Source organism: Callorhinchus milii, unplaced genomic scaffold (assembly GCF_018977255.1).
Source record: "Callorhinchus milii isolate IMCB2004 unplaced genomic scaffold, IMCB_Cmil_1.0 Scaffold16, whole genome shotgun sequence".
In the NCBI taxonomy this organism is placed as follows: domain Eukaryota; kingdom Metazoa; phylum Chordata; class Chondrichthyes; order Chimaeriformes; family Callorhinchidae; genus Callorhinchus; species Callorhinchus milii.
The window spans coordinates 10,527,460-10,553,361 of NW_024704757.1; the positions used below are offsets into that span (position 1 = coordinate 10,527,460).

The window sequence follows — 25,902 nt, forward strand, 5'->3', positions numbered from 1 at the left end:
ATCATGGACAGGACATTGTTACACTTAGACATGAATCCCTGAGATGTGATAGGGGGAAATCAGCCAGGAGAGAACATAACAAGTGTAGCAGGGCTGATTGCTGTCTCAAAAAGTATCCTTGATTGAATTAATACAAAGCAGTCATCTTGCTGGGGTTGTGTTACAGCTATCAGTCAGTCACGTTCCTAATCAAGGCTGAAATCTGGGGCCTGCAGTCCCTGTCCTTTCCACATGAGTGAGCAATAGATCCAACTGAACAATTAAACCATACATCATGGTCTGCCATTCAAAGGAAATCACATATGTTCCTCGTCAAGTAGTTTAAAATAACATTTTTAGAAAATATTTTCATCACCCCCTTCTCTCTTGTAGGTACTAACTCATGCTGGGCCACGGTTTCACTGGGTGCCCACCAGTACTTTGCCTGGCTATTATGTGTGAACATGACAATGAGTGTTCTCCATCACCGCTCAAATATGTCCTTATTCAACATCTGTAAATGGACAGGTGATCTCTGGATAGTAAGTGGAGGCATAAACACTGGCTCATTTTTCCCTTTCTATCGGGGTGGTGGGGGGTGGAGAGGGATCTCAGCCCAATTGTTGCCCCAGATGCTGCGCAGGCTGAGATCGATTGACTCAGCACAAATTTGGGATTGACGCTGGTACGATTCTGGTTTCAGTTTGAAACATTGGAAGCCTTGTTGTTTTTGTTCTGTAGGTTAATAAATTGGTACACTTTGCTGCTTGGTAAAACATTTGGAAAATTGTTTTCATTGTGTAAATGTAAAGTTGATTTGTTGACCAGAAGTTTCAGGAATTCTCAATGGATGCAGTTCACAGCAGTCAGTGGCTGTCTAGAAAGGGGGAGGTTTTGCTTAAGCGATCTCTTTCTCTCTGCGTGTAAGAGCACGCCAGCATGGAGTGCCTGAGTACTGGTATTTAATTGCACAAAAGTGAGTGAGGAACAGGTGTGCATTCTTGATGAATAACTCACAATGAGATGTATGCTGCCTCGTGTCCCAAGGGCAGGACAGGGTGGTGAGGCTGCAGCTGGATTTACAATTTGTCTGTTCCTGCAAAGTACATGGCTCTGAAGTCAGTCAATGGAGAAATGTTTTAGTTTAGGTGGGACTGCAGGAAACACTAGAGAACAGCACAACAAATGCACCTCATTTGGTGCTTTAGTTCTGAGATGCCTAAGATAGGAGGGCCTTATGGAAAAGAGTGCTGACAGATGCAACAAATAGCCCTTTTTTTCAGTGCAAAATTATACCAATGCTCAATATAAGTGATAAAGACACACCTCTTCTAAATGTGCTGACTATTGCTGGCATAGTTTGTTCTTTTGTTAAACTGTATCCTTACGACTCTTGAGATCCTGAAGTATTAGCCAAGGACATGTCAAAGAGACGTAGCACCAATATACGTTGTGCTCTCGGACTGTCCTTAAAAGAACCAAACTAAACTTGGATATCTGAGCCACTCTAATTGATTGATTGTTTATACAAGTTGCCTCCAATTCAACATTGAAAGACCACGGATGGCTATGGTTTCTCAAACTGGCCAATCACCAATTTCAATCATATAACTGTGCAATGTTGCTTTATAGGGACATGCCAATATATACACTTTTCAGCATCTAGTCAATGAAATAACACAGCCAGTCAGATTATATAATGGACAAATTATCAAATAGAAGTAGCCAGTAGAAAAGGACTACAAGCTAACCTAAAAGAAAAAACTGCCAATGAAATTAAGACTCTGTTTTGTGGCAAATTACAATGCAAAGTATGTGCAGCTAAATGAATAACCAATTGCCAATGGGAAGACTACAATCAGTCCAAATACTGTAACTTTTGTGGGGAGCCTTGCTAATAATTTGGCACAAAGTAGCCAACGACAAAGAAACCAATGACAAAGAGTATTACTCAACACAATGGTAGTTCGAACACCAAAGCAAGCCATGTGTAGTACTCTGCTCACCTGTTAATTAGATAATGATATTTCTCTGTTTGAGATCCATGCGTGCGACAAAGCATACCAGCTACAGTGTGCTGCTTGCCAAACCTCGGTTTCGGTTCATAAGTAGTTTGTAAATTTTATTTTTGTGCGAGACAAGGAAACATTTATCTTTCTGCACACTGTGTTAGCTGCCATTGACCACACTTAGACCTGAGTTGATGTGTTTTTTTCTCTAGCATTAATAAGCAAAATGATTCAAGTGCTCCATGCCGCTATCCATGTGAAGGACGTTGTATAAATGCAAGTTGTTGTTGATTACAGATTAAGCTTTGTAAAAAGTCAGTTGTACAGTGTGTGAGTCGTTTTTGGACAAGGCCCGACTGGGTCTGTATCGGATTATTGCACATTCCAGAGTTTTCCTAGCAGTATTTTAACAGTTCCAAGTGCCTTTTTTATTCCAGAATATGTAGCTTTCATCTGGCTCCAGTGGAAGAGTCTAGCTGTTTAGCATTAGTTGTTAAATACAAAGCTGATGCCTAGTGTTGAATTTCTCTTAAGAGGAACACTACAGAATATGAAAAAAATAATAAAGTTTAAATTGTTAACTTACTCTTGTGTTCAAAGCCTTTCTGCCCATTAATAGCAAAAGCTGTTCAGCTGTTTTAAATTGTGTTTCCCCTTTATTATGTTTATCATTATTATACATTTTTAATTTGTTTTGTGCTCATCAAGGTGAGGGATGTTAATACTGGGTTGTGGAAACTCGTTCCCATTTAACACACCTCATGTCAGCATCAAGGATTCCAATGTACTATTGCCCTAATTTCAGAAATCACCCATTATGTTATACTGCTGTGACATTTAACACTCACATTGGTAACCCTGGGTGAAAAGTGTTTTGATATTTTGAATATAATGGTGACAATTTAAAAATATATATTTATGATTTATCTCCTTTTGCTGCATCAATGAGACATTGGCCTCTCCTGTTCTGAGGCTCCTCACGCAGAACCCCCTGAATACTGCTCAGCTTCACATACAAGAATGTCCAACTGGACTATGGGCTCAGTCCCAACGTGGGGCTTGAACCCACAACCTTCTGTTTCAGAGGCAAGAGTTCTAACAACCGAATCAAGATGACACCCACACAACATTCTAACTCACATGATGATCTTGCTTACCTCCGCCAAGATTGTCATAGCCAGGCTCTGTATTAGGCAGTTGGCCAATTGTGAATGACAAAAACTCCCTAATACAACAATATGCATTACATGTCACCTCAAGTTCAAACGTTAACTAAATGTTAACTCAAATATAACTAGATGTTCCTGCAGAACTCAACCAATGCAAATGGTCACAAAGTACTCGATGTGGTCTCCATCTAAGACCTTGTCCGTCTTTCACACCTTTAGTCCGTTTGACACAATCTTATCTTTATATTTACTGCTCTTAAACAATGCTTCATTTTCAATTGGAAATTCTACTTCTGCTTTATGTGAGGCAGTCTGTGCTTTCTTCTGACAAACATTTGTCTTTAAACTAGGCAATGAAAGAAAATGCTAATGCATTTAACTTCTCAGTTACCAATCTCTGTACCTTACTCTCCAAGAGAATAACTTTCTGGCACTTTTTTTGTTGTTAAGAAAAGTTAGACAACACTTTCAAATGTGAATAGAGTAAAAGTTTGCTACTACTTAAGTTAGTGATTAGTGTTCACTTGATGTGGAGATCTTTACCCCCAATAGCCTCAAACCAGTGAGGCAGAGGTAAGGTAACAGGTAGGCTTCATAGAAACTAGGAATTTCCTGAAAGAATTACACACTCAAGAGGTGAGACCCAAATATTCTTCATTATTTGGCACAAATAGAGTAAATTATATTTATAAAAACAAGTGTCATTTATAGATCACATTACATCAGAAATCGCTCTACAGCACATAATGAAAAACATCAGTGCCTGTTTAATACTTATGGAATACGAACTTAGTTCATTCCTTATCATAATTAACTCTGACGAATATTCGGATGTAAATCAAATGCAACAGTTTTAAACTCCAGACTAATTCAGAGCCAACCTCTCAAAGTCAGTTCAATTATTGCATCAAACCTCAAATCATTTCAATAGCAAAACTTCAGAGGTTTTCCAAATCGTCACTGTAATGACCAATGAGATAAACCAACCATCTAGTGGTAGAACAGAGCTACTAACCTCAACCATTAAATCAAGGACTGAAAGCCTCTTAATTTCTATGTTTAATTTTATACATTTATAATATAGTCCTACGGTGAGTGAACAGGTGTAATGTGTCATGTCTCAGCCTCTTTGCTTTGCTTTTGTTGCGATGCGTTTGTTTCTTCAATCTTCAGCTCCTCATCCAGTCTCTCCTTTGCACGCACAACCTGAAAAGGCAGCAAATGACTTTTTAAAACAAAATAAACTTCACTAATCTCAATCTTTACATGATTTACTGTGGTTCTTTGCTTGTGGGGCTGGAGAAAAAATGACCTCTCAAAAAGTTGTCGACAACTGATTAGTAGCATCCTCGCCTCAGAAGGTTGTAGGTTTAGGCTCCATGTCAGGACTTTGAGCTCATAATCGAGGATGCCAGTCATCACTGGGGCATCACTGCATTGTCAGTGGTACCATTGTTTGGATGAGATGTTAAACTGCATCTTATCGACTTGTTCTGGTGGCAGTTAGAGAACCTATGGCACTAATTTGAAAAGAGAAGGGACTTCCTTCCTGACCCACAACCCCCAAGATAAAATGGATCATTCACTTCATGGTTGTTTGTGGGACATTGCTGTGTACAAATTGGCTGTGGGTTTGCTTACATATAAATAGTCACTATACTTTTCAGTAAATGTCCTGTTAAGCACTTTCAGTACTTTGTCAATCTGATAAGTCATTACATCAAATGCAAAGCTAATTATTATTACTCCATAGGTTCATTGAGTCTGAGGTGGATTAAATCTGTAGAAAGTAATTTATTTGGAGTTATCTAATTATATCAACCTGTCTGCACCCTTTGCTAAGTAGGCTCTGGCCTCCTCCATGTTGCCTGCCCAGCTCGCTTCACTATTGGCGGCCGGGCCTTCAGCCTTTCTGCCCCCACCCTATGGAACTCGATCCCACATTCCCTTTATCTCGCTCCCTTCCTTACCTCCTTCAAAGCGCGTCTCAAAGCCCTCCTCTTTGACTAAGCCTTCGGCCATCCTCATCCCCCCCCACCCCCCACCCGATCCCAACCCCCACCCCGGGTCCAAATCCCTGACTGTCAAATTCTTCGGGATATCCTCCTAATGTGAAAGGCACTATACAAATGTAATTTTGCATTGTAGTATATGCTACTCAGAAATATCAGTGACAGGATTCAAGTTAGTCTCTAATGAAGAACTGCAGCTATAGATAGCCTCCCCCTCTTCTAAATGCGGTTCAAGCATCAAATCGTAAAATACAGTAAATGTGGTTTAATTACAGTCACAGCAGACAAGATGGATATTTTGGATTTAAAATTTTTACTATTAGCTAGAGAACCTGCTATAAAATTAAACAAGTTTGTCTGATTTTTCAGATTTAAAAGTTTTAAGACCTCATAGAATCATAGAATGATACAGCACAGAAGGAGGCCATTCGGTCCATCGTGTCTGTGCCGACTCTTTGAAAAGAGTTGGAAGAAAAGTTAAAGAATGCTAGAACTTGAGTTTGATATCAGAAGTAGTATACAATTCACTGCTTCCCTTACCTTTGACTGTAGATAAAATGATCCACCCACTGATTTGTCATTCACTTTGAATAAATGGTCGTAGTTCTGCATACAATGAGAAGAAAAAACATCTTTGGTTAGAATCAGGCAGAGGGAAATGGAACATGGAATCAGATTCTTTGTTCGAATGCCAGTGGATCATCTCAGCTCTTTGCCATTTTGAAGTTGACTACACTACAGTGTGGGCTCAAACCTGAGCCCTGCAACACAACTTGCATTCATATAGCAGTTTTCATGTAAATGTCTCTAAATGCTTTATAAAACATGAGAGGATGTTCAGAGCAGCAATGACAACAGAAGTATCGATTAAATAAAAGAGTGCCAAGTGTAGGTCTCTAACGGGCTACAACTACCTTTCTGGGTTTCAAACACTGATTTTCTCCTGATATCTTCTTGTTACTGACGGCTGGTACCCTACTCCTACCTTCTGAATCTCCTCTTGTTTCATCTGTGCGACATTTAAGATCTGCTGTGCTTCTTGCAATGTCATTCCGGAAATGCTGGAGGCTGCAGCGGACTGTCTGCCTGCTCGTCCACGGGCTTCAGCTGCAGCTTTACTTGCTACAGTGAAGTAGAAAATTTCAGGATACATAAATCATAACATACATAAGTCATTGTTTACAATCATCTCATTTATAACCAAACTGTGGTGCAAGCATTTGGGTCTTATCTCAACACATATTTCCCCCAGATTCCTCATTGTCATAAAGGATTAAAAAAAAGCTCATAGCCGAGTTACTCGAATGAATAGAATTACAGCAAATCACAAACATACGGGACAATATAGACATGGTGCTCTACACTCCCATTCGTGTAAAAGTAGTCAGATTTGTTTTTGCAAGAGTTGTTTGCACAAGCAGGATAGGTGCTATGAATGATGCCACAGGTCATCACAAGACTTGTAGTTCTAGCTCATTTCGATGCATCGTTTGCTTTAAAGCAACTTTCTTCAGCCACTAACATAATGTGGAGTGTAAAGGGTTATCAATGGCTGGACCTTCAGCCTCTATTCCCCTCCCTTTTAACTCTTCTCACTTCCTCCCTGAAGCCTTCCATCTCACCTGTTTTGACTCCTTTTTTCCTTTTATTATGACTGTGTATTTTGTAGATGAACGCAATTTGCACACATAGCTATGAAATGAATGTTTTTTTCTGGACAGGGATCACGAGAGGGAACCTGATTGAAAGACACTCCAATCTGCTTGGGTTACTGTGGTATCTTTCTCACTGAGCTATTTGGGCAAATGTCAAGTTTTTGAATTTCCCAAAATAACAGGCTTTTTAAATAAAAATTTGAAGGCACTGGCTATTAAATTTCTAAAGCTTTAGTGATTTCAAACAAAGTATACCAGGATGAATTACTTTTTCCGTCAGTCATCCCATTTAATACTCACCAGCATATTCTTGCCTCAGAGCCCGAGCAAATGCTCTTCCCACAACCTGGGCACCCACGACAATTATCTGAGCCAGGTATTTGGCCTAAAATTAGAAAATTGCAGACAATGAGATCACAATTCCTCCTAATAATAAAATAATAATATCTTTGCATTTGATATAGTGCCTTATAATATTAATAATAATCCTTGCATTTGATATAGCGCTTTTCATGTCTTCGAGACGCCTCAAAGCGCTTCACAGAATATACTGTAAAGTGTCGCGGCTGTATATTTTGGGAGCAAAATGCGACAGCCAATTGCGCACTGCAGTGTCCCACAAACAGTTGTGGATTGAGTCACCAAATTATTATTATTCCTTGGAAGGGATTATTACCCCCAGAAAATTAATATCACCAGCCTAAGTGAACAAGAGGAATAACCAGTATTAGGACATTATCAATAAATTTAATATATTGAAATACAGTGCCTATGATACTGAAACTTCTCAAAGTGCTTCACAGAAAATTGCTGTTAAGGGTACGGACTATTGAATCGCGGCAGCTAATTTATACACAGCAAAACTACACAGAGCCATGGGGTGAATGACCAATTTATCTGGAGAATTGTTGGCCAGGACACCAGGAGAAACTCCTTTCTCTTTTCAAAGAGCGCTGTGGGATCTTTAACCGACCGGTAGAGGTTGTTTAAATAATACCGCAATACCCCTCAGACCCTCAGCTGCAGAGCACAGGGCCCAATTTGTGAAGAGACTTTTTGAACATCAACTTAACATTACTGTACAACAACAACAACAATATGACACTTGCGTCGCGCCTTTCGCGTCGAGAGGATGTCTCTATTCTGGTGCGTTATTCTAACGAGTGACCGGGAACAGTAACACGTGGAATGGACAGTGATGATGATAATAATAATTGACAATAATAATAGACAATAATAATAATTATTATTAATATTAAGAATTATTATTATTAATGATAATTCAATCTCTCGGTGAGCAGCAGCTTCACTGCCCCCCCCCCCCCGAGTCACTGCCCCCCCAGTCACTGCCCCCCCGAGTCACTGCCCCCCCAGTCACTGCCCCCCCGAGTCACTGCCCCCCCCGAGTCACTGCCCCCCCCCCGAGTCACTGCCCCCCCCCCCCGAGTCACTGCCCCCCCCCCCGAGTCACTGCCCCCCCCCCCCCCGAGTCACTGCCCCCCCCCCCCCCCCGAGTCACTGCCCCCCCCGAGTCACTGCCCCCCCCCCCCCCCCCGAGTCACTGCCCCCCCCGAGTCACTGCCCCCCCCGAGTCACTGCCCCCCCGAGTCACTGCGAGTCACTGCCCCCCCCAGTCACTGCCCCCCCCCCGAGTCATTGCCACCCCCCACCCGAGTCACTGCCCCCCCGAGTCACTGCCCCCCCCCCCGAGTCACTGCCTCCCCCCGAGGCAGCTTTGTGGCCTCAGAGCAGCCCCCAACCCCCCCCCCCACACACCCCCACATGTCCTCCGAGCCTCACCATGTCACGCTCCGGGGACCTCTCGTCTCTCTCCCCGAACCGGTTTCCTTCCCTCCCTCTCTACCGGGCCCGGCCCCGGGCTCCCGGGCTCCTCCCTCCCCCTCTCTCTCCCCTTCTGGAAGCTTCTCGGTCGGGTACACTCCCGCGGGCTGACTGTGGAGCCAAAGTCACGGGGGGGTCAAAGGGGAAACGACGACGACGCCGCCGCCGCCAGACAGGAGTCGCCGCTTCTCTGGTCGCCATCGCACAGCGCCGCCCCGCGGCCGGAGGAGTTCACGACGCGCACGTCGTTTCAGCTTCGGTGGGTCGGTTGCAGTCGCCGCAGTGACCACCGATGGGCTGTGTGCTCTGTGCAGCGACCCCTGCTGGAGGCGACGGCAATACTCACCGCCCCGTCTTAATAATAATAATATTATTATTATTATTATGAATAATAATATTATTAGGAATAATAATCATGGCCTTCCAATAATATTAGTAATCCTTGCATTTTTGATACAGAGCCCGATCGGGTCGCGGAAAAACGTCTCAAAGCGCTTCACGGGACATCGGGTCAAGCGAATCGACCGTACATTCTGTGGGCGATTGGGGCGTTTCGCGCGCATCGATGCTCCGGCACATATTCCCGGCTTATTCTCAGAGGAGGCGGGGGCTCGGTTGGAAACCCTCTCACCTCTTGAACGATGCGGGTTTAGTCTAATGTCTATCTCGGGGACTCTGAGCTCGGGGTCTTGGCCGACTGTGAGCGCGACGGTGGTGGAAGCGCTGCCTTGTCGCTCGTCAAGAGAGTAACCGGCGATAAATCCAACGAGCGAGCCAGTTCAGGTGAACGTTAAAGAATCCCATCACATCATTCAACGCGTTGTTTCTCCCATTGCTTTCGCTAACACTTCCTCCAGCTACAATTGATCATTCATTTCCTGCTGGTTTCTGCATTTTCCGACAACTACATTGGATAGTAATTACTATGAAGCAGCTGAGAGATATTTCACGCTCGTAATGTGCTGTGATCCGACTCTAATTATGGAAAATCGGTCAGGACTGGCTGTGGACAACAGGTGGTTGTTGAATAGAAGTGATAGCTTTAACAGGTTTGCCTGCAGTGATAACACCTGATGGGACAATTTTTTTTAGTTAGCACTACAGCCAATATTTTGCGTGATGTTCAATTATCCTTGACATTTGTATGCATTATCCCCATTTCCATTGCTTAGCCTCACTTGTGCTCTGTGCTGCTGCTATTTCTGGTCGCAGTCAAACCCCAATACTATGTTCTCTTACTATGGATCAGTATTTACACTCACATCATGATCACTGTCCATTGCTTGTCTCAGTTCCTTGTTTTCAATCAACTCCTTTCCCCGCTTACTTTCTACTGCCCCCGACCTACTCAAATAATATTTAGTCACTCGGTAAAGACATTTCTGTTCAGATGAAGTCCATCCCCTTAGAACGTCTTCTCTTTGCCATTCTTTTAATTTATCTCAATGTATAACCTCCACAAGGATGCATAACCTCTTTGTATATGCACAACCTACGTGCACACATGCACATGTACCATTGGTCAGTTTTTACCTAACTTCACTGATACATACCTGCTATTTGGTGAAAGTGCATCAGTAAAAAAATGATTTCTACCAAATTTGATCTAAGATAAATTCTTGTGTCTCAGATGGTGTGTACTTTGGTTTCCAGGAATGCATGTGCACCACATTGTGAAACTAATTTTGCGCTTGCACAAGGATTCTAGCATTGTACTTTAAGCATTACAAGTTACCTCAAGCACATGCATGCAATTGGATTTTTTGCCGCAGTGGAAAGATAAATCTAATAATTGTCTACAGTGTAGAGACAATAAATAAGTCAGAATTTTTTTCTCCCTTTTGACATAAAAAGCTAAACAGGGTTTATATTTATGGATTAAAAAAAGGACTTTATTAGTCCTTACTATGCCTAGAATCTCACACACACACTTAATGCCCCATCACATGCCCATCAAATACAAAAGTGTTTACAACTCAATTAAAAAACAAAATTTATTTGGTCCATTGGAACCTGAGGTTTTCAAACTACATGATACATATATATATATATTCATATTTATATATAGATACTCTAAAATCAATAAAATTCTCCAAATGACATTCCAGTATTCCAGTTTTACAACATAACTCCTGGGATTATGAGGCTCAGATAGTCCATCCCTTATCCCGAAGTCAACATATAACATTGTGCTGGCTCAGTTTCTCACAGCTTCCAGAGAAAGGATGGAGGAGGGGCTGGGTGAGAGACAGGGACAAAGACAGAGAGAGCAATAGCAAATGTGGGATATGGGATACTGATAGTCACTGGCTGTGCCTCTAGGAGTCCTGTACTGTGTGTATAAGGATGGCATTGTTGCTAATCAGAAACCAATTATTTGCAATCATAGAAAATCATCACTCAAAAAAATTACACTCTATTTGAAAGAAATCCAGGATTTCTGTTCCACGAACATTTCACTCTGTTCGTACTATGGTCGATATAATGTTCGGATCTCCCAAATAAACAACAGAGAGTTGTAGGGAAGTGCGGACAGGGTTCGCTTGCTGGGCTGAAAATTGTGACATGAGGTTTGATCAGCCTCTTTCCACTCTCACAGAAAAAGTTAAAAAAAAGTTTAGATTAAGAATGTTCTCTGATTTTTTTTTCCATCTTGATTTTATCTCAAGTCTTTGCATCTCTTGACTAAGACCTTATCATCTCACTGTCGTTCTTGCTTTGCAAATTCAACGCTACTCATTCCTATCAAATGCGCTCATAATGTGACCTGGCACTTAAACTTCACTCAGATCTGACCCTAGAGACCTGAAGTTCTCCATATTCTTAGATTTAATACCATTGTCTTAAAATTTAAAAACATGTGGGATTTTGAGAAAGTCTTAAATTCAATCTTAATTTGAAGTGACTATTTGTAGTCCCAGAAAACTGCAGAAAATCACCTGCCAAATTACAACTGAATTTTGAGACTGTTTTCCAAAATTCAGCAAGATCTTAAACTTTAAACCAAAATTTTAAATTTTAAACCAAACTCCCTGAGCAACTTTGGGCCCCCGATCTCTACATCTTCACTAGATTACTGTGCTGGACGAGTGGCTTTAAAGCTCAATGCTGACAGCGGACACTTGCTGACAGAGGCAATTCTGGGAGGACTTTGCTGCAGTCGTTAAGTTTATTTCCTGGGACCCCACAAAAATCTCAACAGTCTTCTTTTAAAAGATAAAGCTGTTAATCTAAACCCTTCACATTCTGAGGGCCCCTAGAGTGCTATTCCCCCTGCTGGACATAATAATAATCCTTGCATTTGATATAGTGCTTTTCACGTCTTCTAGACGTCTCAAAGCGCTTCACAGCATATACTGTAAAGTGAATTGACTGTATATTTGTAGGCAAAACAATACAAATTCCTCCACCTGCATTGCACTACTTCGATGGAACAAATACGATTGCGTAACTTAAACTGCAACACAACAAAATCATATGTTTGGCGCACCAGCGAACCTCTGATTTTATTTTTGCTTTTGCTATTTGGCACAGAAACTTGGTGCTCACAATACTATGGCGAGATCAGCAAGGAAAAAGCAACCTGTCCAGCAGTGTACGTACCTCAGTCAGACCAGGCACGTACCGAGACAAGTAACTGGTTGGCGATAACTCAAATTAGACACTCCCCTTACTGAAACTTCTCAACACCATTATTGATTGATGAAAACCTACTGCAGTGCAGACATAATAGTTTTGTCTTTTGCATTTATGTCTTAAATGGTGGGAACAAATATTTGTTTGGAGGAAAGAGGACAGAAGACAGGGTTTAGATTTAGAGCCATTATGAGGTGGCATAATAAAAATAGTATTTTTTTTTTGCACTAGATCCACCCGTGTGCATGATGGCGCGCACACATGTGTGCACATGGCATTGTGAGGCACATTGGTGGTGAGGAGAAGAGGACTGTGTGGAGTCTCCAGATTAGTTCAGGTGAAGGGCGAGTGCGGGATGGGTTACTAAGTGGGATTTTCCAGGATCCCTCGGTGGGAAGCAGACTCTTGATCCATTCTCACCTGGTGAGTGAACAATGGCAGAAGAGGATGGCAATACACGGAGCCTGAGCCACATTAACAGCTGACCACCAGTGCTGTCACATCTCCTGGAGTCTATTTCCCCCAGGCTGTCACAGGCTCCTCCTTCCTCCCATCCCTCACCAGCTTCTCAGGGCGGGCTCTGTATTCTCACTCCTCTTGCGGACACTGATGAGAAAAAACCCAACCGGCTGAGGTATGGGAGCTGATCGTGGGGGAACGGAACAATGCTGGTTGGTTCCCCCTCTGACTATGTTCTTACGTATGGGATGGAAAAGTCCATCGCCTTTTTGCTTTAGATAAAGTGGCTGGGAGGTGTATACAGGAGCTGGGAGCTGCAATACAGGCCTATGGCTCTGTGAGGTGCATGTTGAACCGTCCTTCATTCTGCGGGTTTTGTCAGCAGCAGAGATTGTGCAGAAGATCCTCTTCTCACAAAGGCCGGGGGTTGTGCAGACCGGCAACATCAGGGGTGAGGGCCGGGCTGTGGGTTCCTTTGGTGGGCGACCATTCTCCCAGGGAGGCCTGTCCTGCTTTGCGATGTGCCAGGCGATGGGTGATCGAGAAGCCAGCATTGCCTTCCAACTGTGACAGGACCACCAGCACTTGCCTGTAATTAAGAAATAATTCTTACATTTCATGTCAGAAGGACATCTCAAAGCGCTTCACAGGATATAGTGAAGTGTTGTGACTATCTTGTAGGCAAATCGCAACAGCCAACTTGCACACAACGTCCCACGAACAGCCAAGAAGCGAATGACCAGTTTTATAAGGGGGATTGTTGGCCATTGGGATAAACACTTCTCTTTACAAATAGTGCTACGGGTTTTTTTTAATATCCACCTGAATAGGCAGATTGGACTTTGGTTTAGCTTCTCACCCGAAGGACCGTACCTCCAACAACGAGGTGCAAGGAGAAAGCGCATATAGTCAAGACACTAGAGAGATTAATAAACGAAAAAGTAGCGGCACACTCAGAGAGAGAGAGAAAGTGATGGGGAGAGAGAGGGAGGGGGAGAGACACAACGAGCGCACACTCAGAAAGAACTGGCACTCGGTATGCTGAGATGGAACAAGGGACCTGTGCAGTGATGTACAGCAGGTGGGACAGGACAGGTACCTATGCAATGGTGGGACGCTGTCAATGGTTTTCAAGCTGCTGCGAGTGGATACCACGTTGAAGCTGTCAGAGCAGTCACAGGACACATGCAGGAAGTACTTGGGGTGGCGATTCTCCACCACCACGATCAACCCCGCCCAGCCATGCGTCAAGTAGTAACAGGTCATGCCCTCACGGCCCTGCTCCAGGAAGAGGTAGAAATATGTAATTACTTTCCCGCAAGTATACTCGAGATTTCACAACGATCGCTGATTATACTCAGAAACAACCTGTAACATGCAGTGCGGCTGTCTCAACAAACACTTCCACATTGATGCTTAAGAAATACAGAAACGGACCGACTTAATATGAACCAGAAATGTGCATTTAAAAGAAAAATGGCAAATCTGTGCTTCTCCAATGGTTAGATATACATTAAAGCTCCCTCTTATCTCTCTCTCTCCCTCTCTCCACCCTCAATCCATCACTCCCAGTTCAGGTACAGATTAGATTCATATCTGGCTCCTGGTAGGAGTCAATAGATAAAAGAATTAAGCTGGGAGAAGGAGCACACAGAAAGAAAGAATCAGCTGTTTTTTTAACTGGGCTTTATCACATAGAAATACCTCAAAGTACTTTATTGCTGGAATCTCCTACTGTGTGAATGGGTACCACAGGAAGCAGCTCACCCTGTCCCCGAGCACAGGGCACAGATGGGAGAACAGGGAGAAAAGCAATTTGGAACTGACAGAAAATGTACTCTGATTGGAGTGAACTTTATTCGCATTTGTCAAAGTCTCAGGAACAATCATTCTTTAGAGACTAAATTCCCACTGCACTCCTGAACAGTAACCTCAAGGACACTGTGAGAGTACAGGAGCTGCTCCTACCTCGTGTCGCTCTCCTTTATCCTCAGTCAGCAGAATGATGGCATCGGCCAGTGTGGTGGGTTGTGAATCCATCTGTTCCACCATGACAGGCTTGGAGCTGTACACAGCCAGGATATGTCCTGGGAACTCGGGTATAGGGCGTCCACTGCTTGTGGGACTTGAGACACCTGAGACACCTAAGAGCAGAAAGACAGGAATAATACTGGAGTGAAACCACAATTGGGGACTTCTACAAAATACCTCTGCACAGAAAATAATGAACAGCAATAACACAGCACTGGACGCCTTCACTGAAACCTTTCACTTTAGTCCCCCGCTTCAAAATGGTTCTGGGAATGCTCAGAATATCAAGATCCTGATTGTGATCCAGTTTAGATCAAATACAAAAGGTATTTTTGAGAAAATCTTAAAGACCAGAAATTAGGCCACCCCCAAAAGTAGACAGGTTCTAATAATAAAATAATCCCTGTGTTTGATATATTTAATATAGTGTCTGATCACAGTCAAAATGTTCCAAAGCATTTAACAACGTAAAGTGTAGTGAATAATTGTAGGCAAATGCGGCAGGCAATTTGCACATAGCAATTTCCTACGAACAGCCATAAGGTGACATCTTATTCAATCATAGGGGAATGTAGCAGCCAAACTCAATCCATTCTCCCCAAATCTGCATAAGTATCTTCCATCTGGAGTCTATCTTTGGATAACAATCAAGAGCAGGAACCCTGCATTCACCCCCACTCCGACCTCCACAGGGGGAATGAAAATGACTTCCAAACACGAAAAATTGTAAAGACATGATGCAGTACTGGTTCAACGCCGGCAGAGAGCGCCCCAGCATTCAGTGCAACACCAAGTCTGTGTCAATACCAAGTGCTACACAAACACACTCCTCCACATATTAAAAACGACCACAAAGATTATTACAGAGAGCACAAATCCCCATCACTGTCTGGAAATGATCTCAGCATAATAATCTGGGTAGGTAGGGGAGAGACTCAGATCTCAAGCCTTTAACTTGAGAAGAGCAAATTGGGAGTATGTGGCCAGGATGTGGAGACTTCTCTTGTGGAGACTTGCAGCCAGAGGTTCCTTGCACTCAATGTGTTGGTTACAAACACATACAGGGTGGATTAGGCAAGCCTGGGCTGTGAATCTTTACCTGTTGCTGGTGACAGTGATGGGGAAGGCAATCCAGACATCGACATCTGCCAGTGGTTGAACGCACAGCACACCACAGCATACTCCCCAGGCTCCAGCATCACATCACAGCCTACAAACTTCTTCACCGCCCGCTTGCTATGTGCCATCAGCCGTCCCAGTGACAGCTTGTTCCCACTGGAGAAGGATGCCCGGAATACCATGATGCACAGATCCAGCAAGTGGCTGTCGGATGTGTCAGAGCGCCTGGAACACAGGGACCAGAGGATAAGCTACTACAGATGGTTCATCACAGCACTTAAACGCAAAATTCATTGTGGGTGTAGATTTACTCCATTGATGCAGCATTTTAGAGTGTCTAGAATTTGGTAAATTCCTAAATACAGCCTTAATTTTTATACCGTTTTTTCTATAAGTTCTGTAAATCTTACACAAGTTCAGAAAAGCCAGTTAAAACTGAATCGACAGTGAGGTGACATTTTTTTCCATTGGTAGAGGATGCTCACAGAGAATCAACATCACAAGTCAACTTACAGAAACTAGTCAATGCAGTTAAACAAAGCCAGAGTGGTAAATCAGGTACCCAGATACATCTCAGACCAACCAACAGGAACACTGCTCAGATGCCAATCACAGGTTCCATTCGATGAATCTCTCTCAGGGGATCAGCCTCCGAGTGGAGGTCTGGGGAGACCTTGAGAAGCACCCAGATACCTGCAGGATTTGCGGGTTACAAAGCAATTTGCCAAAAATTGTTGATCAGCTCATTGGTTCATTCAGAGTTATAGTTTAGTCTGGAGGAGGATTATTTCTTGCATCACAAAGCAACAGGAACTGGAGGATTCACCTGGTATTTTACAAATGAGCACTTGTTCATGCACACAGATTGAGTAGTTAGAGTACACACCATTTATTTCCACTCTGAGCCATGGACTGAAGCCAGTCCTGACAGCTTAACCAATCTGTTCTGATGAAAGAGCTGAATCACAACTCTCTATAAACCCAAGTCTGTTGAATGCTGTATCCATATCTGCACCCTGTGCTCCTCTGAAGATTGAAAGTTGCTAATCAGCTGGATGTTCACTTGGGTATTGCTGGAAGTGCACTGCTTAATAAAATTTTGCTTCTCCAAACTGAGCAGGTTATAACCACTGAAAATTATCTTTAGGAATAGTAACAAGACCAAATTGTACATTAGACTCTCCTCATTCTCGTCTAACAATTGGGCTGTCAGCCAGCCTCAGTCATAGACGATTGGCACCAAGTAGAAGAGAAGGATGAGAACTGATGCAGAATGTATTGTATGCCAATTAGAAATCAACATAAATCATCAAACCTGAGCTCCCACTACACATTGTGGGCAATGTCAATCACTACCAACATTGGGAAAGCTGAATCTGCAAAATATTGCACATCAGTCTTTGGTGGATTGCCAGATTTCCTACTGACGGCGTACATGTGGAATGGCAGCAGGGAAGATAAAACCTTGCACCTAGGACATCGGTTCCCAACTGCTTTGAAGCAATCAAGAGATATCCTGCTGAGAGCAGCTGATTTTCTTAGCCTGGGAGAGTCAGTAGCTGGTGACTGTGTAGGAGAGGGGAATTGTGCCAATTCTCCCAACTCTTTACTGATCTTGATTGTGATGGTGTGACGAGAGCTGAGCTAGACTGGGGAACAAGGGAACATACATCTTACCTGCTTCCCTCCTGGAATAGCTGGAATTCCAGTGCAGTGCGCTCCAGTGCGGTCAGTGCAGTCACAGTGATTGGCCCGCTGGCTTTATTGGGGAACATACCCTGGAGGCGCACCTCGTGCCAATCAGAGTTAATTTTACAAATGTCCACAGAATCAAAAAACCTGGGAAGTAAATAAAAGCAGAAAGGTTAGAACAGGGTGCACAGTAAACAAGGGAAGCAGAACAGTGGGCAAAGGCTGGAAGATATTTGGGTGCAGCTTCCAGTCTCTGCTGCCCATTATTTCTGTAGCTGTGATTGCGACAATAAATTTTCCAATGTTTAAGCGATGCATCACACCTCCATACGCCACTTAAACACCAATGAATGATGTGCAAAACTGCATGCAGCCTGCCACCGCTTTCCTCACCTGAACCCCGGAAGTGTGGCAGCATTGTTCACAAAGGTAAATCAGTGCCAAACTGTCAGTATTTAACTGTTCACAGTTCATTACAAGGAGCAGGCTGGGTGGACACATTTCAATTTTTTTTACACTTCGGAATGTCCTCTTGACGTGAAAGGCACTATACAAATGGAATTTGTTGTTGTCGTTGTCAACAGCCTGGTTTCTAATGCATCCTTACAACCTATGAATGGCAGCGGCAAATCATAGAAATTACAATAATTAGCCGTCGAGCCTATGCTGTTGCTAACCTTGGTATGATATACTCTAACCTTTGATATGATAGTGTGACAGCAGCTGGAATTCTGGGATGCATTTCCACTTTATTCTAAAGAGGTGAGCAGTTTTATACCCTGGAGCTGTGTCTGCTCAGGGAGTTGCATCAAACTAATTTCTCAACCAGCAAAGGACAGCTCTTTCCATCTGTCCAGGTTGGACTGAAGCCCAGATGCCAGAAATGAAAGCAAATAGTTCCAGCCCGCTGTGCTTCCCAGCTACCCTGGGAGCAGTCTGCTGGAGCTTACACCTGAACAGCAGCAGTTTCCATTATGTATAATCTCTTCCCTCTCTTCACCCAGTCAATTAAATCCTATTAAGCATATGCGGAGATTCGTGCATCTGTTTACCTATTAAGTGAAGTTATTGGCAAAGGCTGTGTGCACAGCACCCAGGGAGTATCCGAGACAGAGAGGAGCAGCACATTAGAATGGAAAAATGCAATCCAGGAATCCACGTGCCATCACAACAGCAGTAGCATGGTCCCAGTCTGTAAACAGTCACACAGAGGCTGTCTCTGCCTTTTGATTTGTGAGTCTCATCAACTCCATATCAGAGATCCAAATTGTTGAAGTTCTTTCCTCAGAACTTTAACCCCTAATGTATGTTAAACTACACTATACCCTCTAACATGGCTCCTGTCTTTTCTGTACTGCACTCCAAACTGACCTAACGTGCACCTTGTATAAATTTAACACCCTCACTTTTGTATTCGGGTACAGCACTGGGAGGAGCTGTATAACTGAGGAGTGATCAAAACCCTCAGTATTGAATTACTCACTGAAACATGAAAACTAATAATTTTAAAAAAATTAAGGTTCCTTAAACAGTGTACATTCGAGCCATTCCTGCCTTCTGCCACCTCTCCCTACACCCATCTCACTGCCCTCCAAGTATTTAGACATAAGGAGAAGAGATGGGGAAAATATCTGCTATAAAATGGCTCAACGGGGCAGAGAGCATTCTCCCGTTGCAATGTTAGCGGGAGTTGGCCAGAATCTGTAAATCAGTGCACAACAGAGTGAACAGCATTGATGCTCCTACTTGATGAAGTCGCTGTATTCCATCCAGAACACGCCCTCACTGCTCCCGTGTGCCATTAGCTCGTGCCGCAAATGTGGTGGCCAATGTGGCCAGTCGTCCGACCAGTTCCCATTCCATGAGAAGCGGCCCCATGGATTCCGCAGTCTTAGAAGCCTTCAAGTGGGAGAGAGAGAGAGCATCGTCAGTACTGGTCTTAAGAATGAGGGCGCAGACAGAAACAGGGCAAGGCCAGAGCAGCACTGGACATGTAATCATTTCATGATTTTGTATACAGAGATGTTGGTGACACTGAATCCTACCACTTCCAGGTCAAGTGATAGTCATGGCTTTAGTGCAGAGTAAAGTTCCCTTCACTCTGTTTGAACAACTTGCCTTTGCCACTGTTTAACCTCTGGAATGCCCTATCTCTGTCCCACTGTTTGTCTTTAAATCCTTTTTTAAAACCTTTGTCACTTCTTCCCTCACTCTGCATCTGACCCCAGTCACTGTGAAGCGCTCAGAGACGTCATCTGACATCCTATATAAATTGAAGTCCTCCCTCCATTCACACAGGGGTGCAATTGGCATTCACACTAACCCTCTGCTGACAATTTCTTAATGTAACTAGTGAAGAGGTGTGTTAACAGCAGTGGCTGTTGGATAATGCCAAAATTAATCTCTCTCCTCTCACCCTGTACTCCACCGCAGGGGTGGGTGCAGCATTTTTTCTAAACTCATCTCAGGATGGGGGGCCACACGAGCAGTGCCACATTTATTGCTCATTCCTAGTTGCCCTGAGAAGGTGTTAATGGGTCTTTCTACTTAAACCCTTGCAGTTCTTGTGCGGTGGTTTTGGGTACAAAGCTCCTGGATTTTGAACCATGTGATCAGGAACAGTCTGAGGCTAAGTTTCCGCTACTGTGGCTTTGTTGTTCCTTACCTGTAGCCTTGCACGTCCCGCACATCAAGTATGGAGTAGGCGTGACGTGGCCTCAGCCCCATGGTCTCGTACACAGTATCATCCACCTTCATATTTCCACCTCCACAGGAAGCACCCATCAGGAACCTGATGGACAGAGTCATACTTTATGCTATGCATATATCCCACACCTCTTCCGCACTCATCCAAACTGTAGCCCTCCATCAAGAGTCACTCCAGGTACAGCTCAGGCTCCTCATTTCCTGTAGCAATAACTCTACACGTCACCGAAACACCAGGATGCAGTGAAACCTCTCTTTCAGGGGCTGATTGCTCTGCTTGGTTCTGCCTTTCCAGTGTTTGCACTCTTAATTCTCTGCTTAATTTCTTAAGCTAACCAGTGAAGAGGTGGGGTAGCAGGATAACAGCAGGGGTAGCAGGATAACTTTCAAGTAAAATTTCCTCTCCCTGTGTTCTCAACTGCAAGCACTGAACACAGCAGTACCACTAGATTGTGCGTGGATGCACAGCTAGAGTCTGAGTGGTCAGGATCATATATTGTTGGTGGTAATTGGTCTGGCTCAGGAAGTTGTATTGCATATACCACCATTAATCGGCCGTTGGTGATTGGCGGACAGCACCAATATGGAGAAGCAGCACCATATATATATATATATATACACACACACACTCAATATATATAAATATGAATGAAGCGAAATGAGGAACAAGTTAACTACCACAGACACATTTAGAGCCACTGCAGTAGTTGCGCGCCAGGTCATGTATAAAGGACGGACAACTTGCTTAGACGCAGCCACAACGTGCTTACAAAGGAGGTATGTTAGATTGCAGGATGTGCAATGTAACACAGGGAAGTGCTGAATTGTGTGATAACAGGCTTACCCAGCTTCCTTAGAGCTCAGCATTTTGGCCCAAATGAGGTCAGTGTCGATGGGTTCCTCTCGCGGGTTTGTGGAGCTGACCTGCAGCATCAGACTTTCGCAGGGAGCACCAGTCAGTGTGGCCAGCCCTTCAATGGCCCGGCCGGCCTGCAGGGCAAAGTAGGAGCCGTGTAGCTTAGCCAAGGCTTTCTCGATCAGCGCAACCCACAGCTGCCTTCTCTGAGCCTATTTTGGAGCAATAGAACAGGATCAAACATATGGCCCGGGGCAGGACAGATAACAGCACACCATTGTTAAATAATACATTTGCCGTTACACCCAGGGACACATACACAATTAAAGGAGACCGCAGGCTTGTCCGGACTAAAATATATTCTGCTACCAGAGACTACACACTTTGACATGTTTATAAAGAATAGTACAGTGGTTCAAACACACAGTGCTGACAGTACAATATAATAATCCTTATATTTGATGTAGCGCCTTATCACGTCTTTGAAACGTCTCAAAGCGCTTCACAGAATATACTGTAAAGTGAATTGACTGTATATTCTGTGGGCGACGTGCAACGTTCCAGAAGACAGATAGACACTAAGCACTGATTTACTGCTAACTACACAATATTGTTAAAGGTTTCCAGTAAGAGTCATCTTAAATTTAAAAAATAATTCAATCTTTAAAAGGGTCCAGTTGTTGGACAAGGACAAGTGGCATCATGTTCCATCATGTGGAAGAGAACCTGTCAGGGGTCAGGCTAGCTAATTTGAAAGAACATTGCGATCACTTCTAATTGCTCTGTGAAATAAAACTGCAAAGTATTTCTTTTCCCTGATAATCTTAGTCTGATAAATGACTGCCAGGCAACAGCCCCTCAGGAGAGTTACCATATTGCCGGCAGCACAGGCATCTTAGCCTTCTTAGTAAAAGCTGAGAGGGGACGGTAATACAATAAATTAATCTTGTTTCAAGGTCTCTATTAGTGAAGGTTCAAGACATTTTCAGGCCTGGTACCTCAAGGAATTTCAACTCACCCACAGGATCAATACAATAAAATGACCAGCTTCACAGCACTGAGGCACACTAACCGCAAGGTTATGCGTTTCAATCTCTAGTCTCCAGAGTTAGCTGATCTCAGCCTTGGCAACAGTTAGTGCTATAATTGGCCTCAGTTCCCTGCCCCCCACCCTGGGTTGGAGTGGAAAATCATCGAGAGTAGCCACTCCTGGTCTCTATTTAATGGTCTCCCCTGCTGGAAAATGCAAGTGTGGATCAGAATGGAGGCTGTTGCTTACACAGACAAAAGCCAAACCATGGGTTCATTGTATTCTCGCAGGCAATCCCTAATTATCCGATTCCAACCGTAGATATGAATCGCTACTCAAATGGGTGTGAGAAATATAATTTATTCTACATTATGAAGCTAATTACAGGAGCAAAATACTCAATTCAAAACCCAATTATACACTCTCTGGAAACTAACCAAAAGGAAACACTGAGAAGCAGTGCTGAAAAAATTAACAGTGTGACATATGCAATACATTTATTGGTAGGAGCTCAATCAGGTGCTGCCTCTGATTCTACAATTAACTCCAGGGAGGCTCACCTGCACTGCTTCTTAAGGAAGATTGACAACAACAACAACAAGATTACATTTGTATAGCACCTTTCAGTTCGGGAGGACGTCCCAAGGCACTGGACAGTGTACAGCATTTCATTTCATCCAGGATATCCACCCTACCACCTTCATCCAACAGCATCAAGCAATTTCTTACATGGGTCCAGTGCCCTGGCCTTAAACACCCTTTCTTGTAATTCATTCCAGGTGTTGATTATCTTTGGCTTAAAGAAATACTTTGCGGTGTCTGTCTTGAAATTGCCCTCAACGTTCCCAGACATGTTCCTGCATGCCATGCTGCTTTGGTTCATCCGAAAATATTGTTCTGAGCTTACTTTCTCTATCCTATTTAGCATCTTATTTACTTACATGCTAAATCTTCACAGGCATTGCTGCCAAATGTAGTGTCATATTTTTGCAGCCAAACATAAATATTTGCATTTACACACAGCAAGGTCTGATAAACAGCCATCGGGTGATTGACCAATTAATCTGGAGAACTGTTGACCAGACACCGGGAGAGATTTTCTTCTCGTTTTAATTAGTGTCATGGAATCTTAACAGCTACCTACAGACACCGATAGGAGTCTGATTTAACGGCTCATCTGGAGGACAGCACTTCCAACGGATGAGTCAAGATAACTGTTCTTCAGGTGTGGCCTAATTGGGCCACTGTACAGCTGAAGCATGGAGGCCTCTTACCTGGGAGAAGAGCAAGTAGCCATATTCATCACAGGGCAACATGTCATCCACGAGTACAGTTATCCAGGTCCCATCTTTGCACAACCGAACTTGGTAAGCTCCCTCATGGCAGATGGTGCGTGTGATCATTACCCTCTCCACCAGCTCAGGGCGCTCTGCCAGCACAGCAAGTGCACTCAGAAACCTACAATCACAACAAAGAAATGCTGGAAATACACTGCAAGCTGATCAATCAGCACCCGGTAACTGACCCTTAATCACAAAGTTTTCAGTTAACAATCTTTGTGTTCTTATAGTGCCTTATTACAGCAAAACATCTCAAAGGCACCAAGTAATTATTGTTCCGTGTAGTTATTTGCTCTCAGCAGGTCCCATTAATTCATGACAGAATCATTTATTTGTTGGCTTGTTGACCAGGACACCTAGAGGAACATCCTTGTCTTTTTCAATAGTGTTGTGGGGTTTGACCTGATGAAACAGGCAGTTGGATGTCAGTTTAACGTCATCCAAAAGGCAGGACTGTAGCAGACCCCCCAGTACTGTTCTGCTAGCACTTGAGACTGAGGCAAGACTGCCACCAACTGAGGCCAGCTGACGAGAACTAATTCCCATATCGGGCTGCACAGGGCACTCCTTAATTTACTGTCTAATGTTCACTGTAACAGCACTGGGAAACCTTGTAACAGAACTTTATCCATGGTGTGAGATCAAAATCCAGGACGGAAGAACACAGATATCTGTTCGGAGAGTGCTCATTGCGAAAACTCAAAAGGCTGCAAATAAGATTGAAGGACATGACTGCAGCAAGCAGCTCAGTAAGAATAATATAAGCAACTTGCTCCAAGGATACAGAGTGGAAAGGCTCCAGAACAGAAGCTCTGTTACCCAGAGTTAATCTACGAACCAGAGAGCAGCGTAGACTTACCAGCAGTTGCCGAGCAATCCCTGAGAGATGTCTGACGGTCGTGGGGTCCTGAACACAGACCATTTCACACCACGATCTTTGAAGGTGTTGCAGCTGATCTCGTGGGGTCTCAGCCACTGCTTGACTCTCTGCTGTACACTGTCGCCCTCCGGGAACCCCACAGACTGGGGGCCTGGGGGGAAGCTGTCATCCACAAAGTTCACGTTGTTCTAAAAAACAGAGATGGTAAATTAACAGAATAAAAGAGGGAGGCATGTTGCCCTGTGACTAGTATGGCTACCTGCTCTTCTTCACAGTCTTTGTGGTCCAGTTGTAAAATGCTCTGGTCAACTACTCCAGACACCTTGCCTCTACCCACCTCCACTCTTAATCTTTCCACTATCTACTCTGTCAGGATTTAAACTCATACTCAATTGGTATTTTACTAATATATTTGATTTTATCAATTCCCTCCTACATTACAAAATTCTTTATTTGAAACTGTAGAAAGTCAGTTTTCCAAAGGGATAGAGAGCAAGAGAGCGAAGAGAGGGAGGCAAGAGAGGGAAGAGGGGAAGCGAGTAGGCGAGAGAGGGGTTTGGCAGGGCAAGAGCCGAGAGGGAGAAGGCGCGAGGGGGGGTTGGCAAGGGGAGGGAGTGGAGGGAGGGAGAGATGACAAGGGGGCAACAGAGAGGTGTTGGGAGAGTAAGGGAAGTACTTTATCTCTTTAGGAAAGTCCTGCAGTTACACTCAGTTGGCTCCCTGAACAAACTGTCCACCCCTCCCAGCACCAACACGATGAGCTCAGTCTGCTCGTGGCGAGACTTCAGTTAGATCAGAAGGTTCGGTTCCATTCCAGCAAGACATGCTGCGGTCTCGATTACAAGTTGCTGAAATAGCCTGTGATCCAAAAACTGGGCTGCTCTTTTTGAAGTTAGCAGCAAACCGAGCCAAATGGATCATTTCAAATGAATAGCTCTGAGCCCAAGTCTTTGATGAAGTTTGCAGTGTCAAAAAGAAACATCAAAAATGAGCACAGAAAGCTGGCGTTGATCCCACAATAAGAAATTTGTTCAGTTATGAGATCTCACTGTCAAAATATGTGCAAGCTTAACACGGCCCCAATGAACCTCTAGTTTTGCAGTCAATGCCCATGGGTCTTTGGTATCTCAGGCAGCACGTACTGCATGCACTCTGTCCACTGAGGTTTGATATCTGGAAAATAGGGAGGGAGGCTTTTTTGGCTGAGACTTGAAACAGGCTATACAGAGACTCAAAAGCAGCTTTCAACTTTCATGAATTCTCTTGAAAAGGAATTAGAAAAATGCTTGAAAAATTAAAAGGTTACCAGGGATTAGATCAGGTGGGAAATGAACCATTTCTCTGCTGTAACAAGGATTCCCTCCTTAGGGGGTAGGTGAGCAGGGTCCCCTTGGAGCTGGGCTGGCTCCAAGCTGATGGAGTCCTGTAGCTCAGTGGTTAGAGCACTCGCTTTGCAAGCGAGAGACCTGAGTTCAATTCCAGGCAGA

At 43.8% G+C, this 25,902-nt stretch overlaps 2 protein-coding genes across 2 annotated transcripts in view; both read right to left on the reverse strand.

Moving 5' to 3' along the window:
- Positions 1–4,198: 4,198 nt before the first annotated feature.
- Positions 4,199–8,740, reverse strand: pam16 (presequence translocase associated motor 16). The gene is made up of 5 exons (XM_007893621.2): positions 8,625–8,740; positions 7,125–7,209; positions 6,155–6,291; positions 5,710–5,775; positions 4,199–4,363 (listed from the first exon to the last, which is right to left on the reverse strand). Exons 1-5 carry the CDS (start codon positions 8,625–8,627, stop codon positions 4,271–4,273), a joined length of 384 nt encoding a protein of 127 aa, XP_007891812.1. The 5' UTR covers positions 8,628–8,740; the 3' UTR covers positions 4,199–4,270.
- Positions 8,741–11,730: 2,990 nt separating this feature from the next.
- capn15 (calpain 15) overlaps positions 11,731–25,902 on the reverse strand; it is a 64,610-nt gene continuing 50,438 nt past the window's right edge. The window contains exons 3-12 of the mRNA XM_007893622.2: positions 24,395–24,603; positions 23,470–23,653; positions 21,154–21,377; positions 20,269–20,394; positions 19,350–19,502; positions 17,589–17,750; positions 15,892–16,136; positions 14,730–14,905; positions 13,861–14,039; positions 11,731–13,350 (exon numbers count right to left, since the gene is read on the reverse strand). Of these exons, the coding sequence (XP_007891813.1) occupies positions 13,173–13,350; positions 13,861–14,039; positions 14,730–14,905; positions 15,892–16,136; positions 17,589–17,750; positions 19,350–19,502; positions 20,269–20,394; positions 21,154–21,377; positions 23,470–23,653; positions 24,395–24,603 (1,836 nt within the window). The 3' untranslated portion in view covers positions 11,731–13,172. The remainder of the gene's footprint in view (positions 13,351–13,860; positions 14,040–14,729; positions 14,906–15,891; positions 16,137–17,588; positions 17,751–19,349; positions 19,503–20,268; positions 20,395–21,153; positions 21,378–23,469; positions 23,654–24,394; positions 24,604–25,902) is intronic.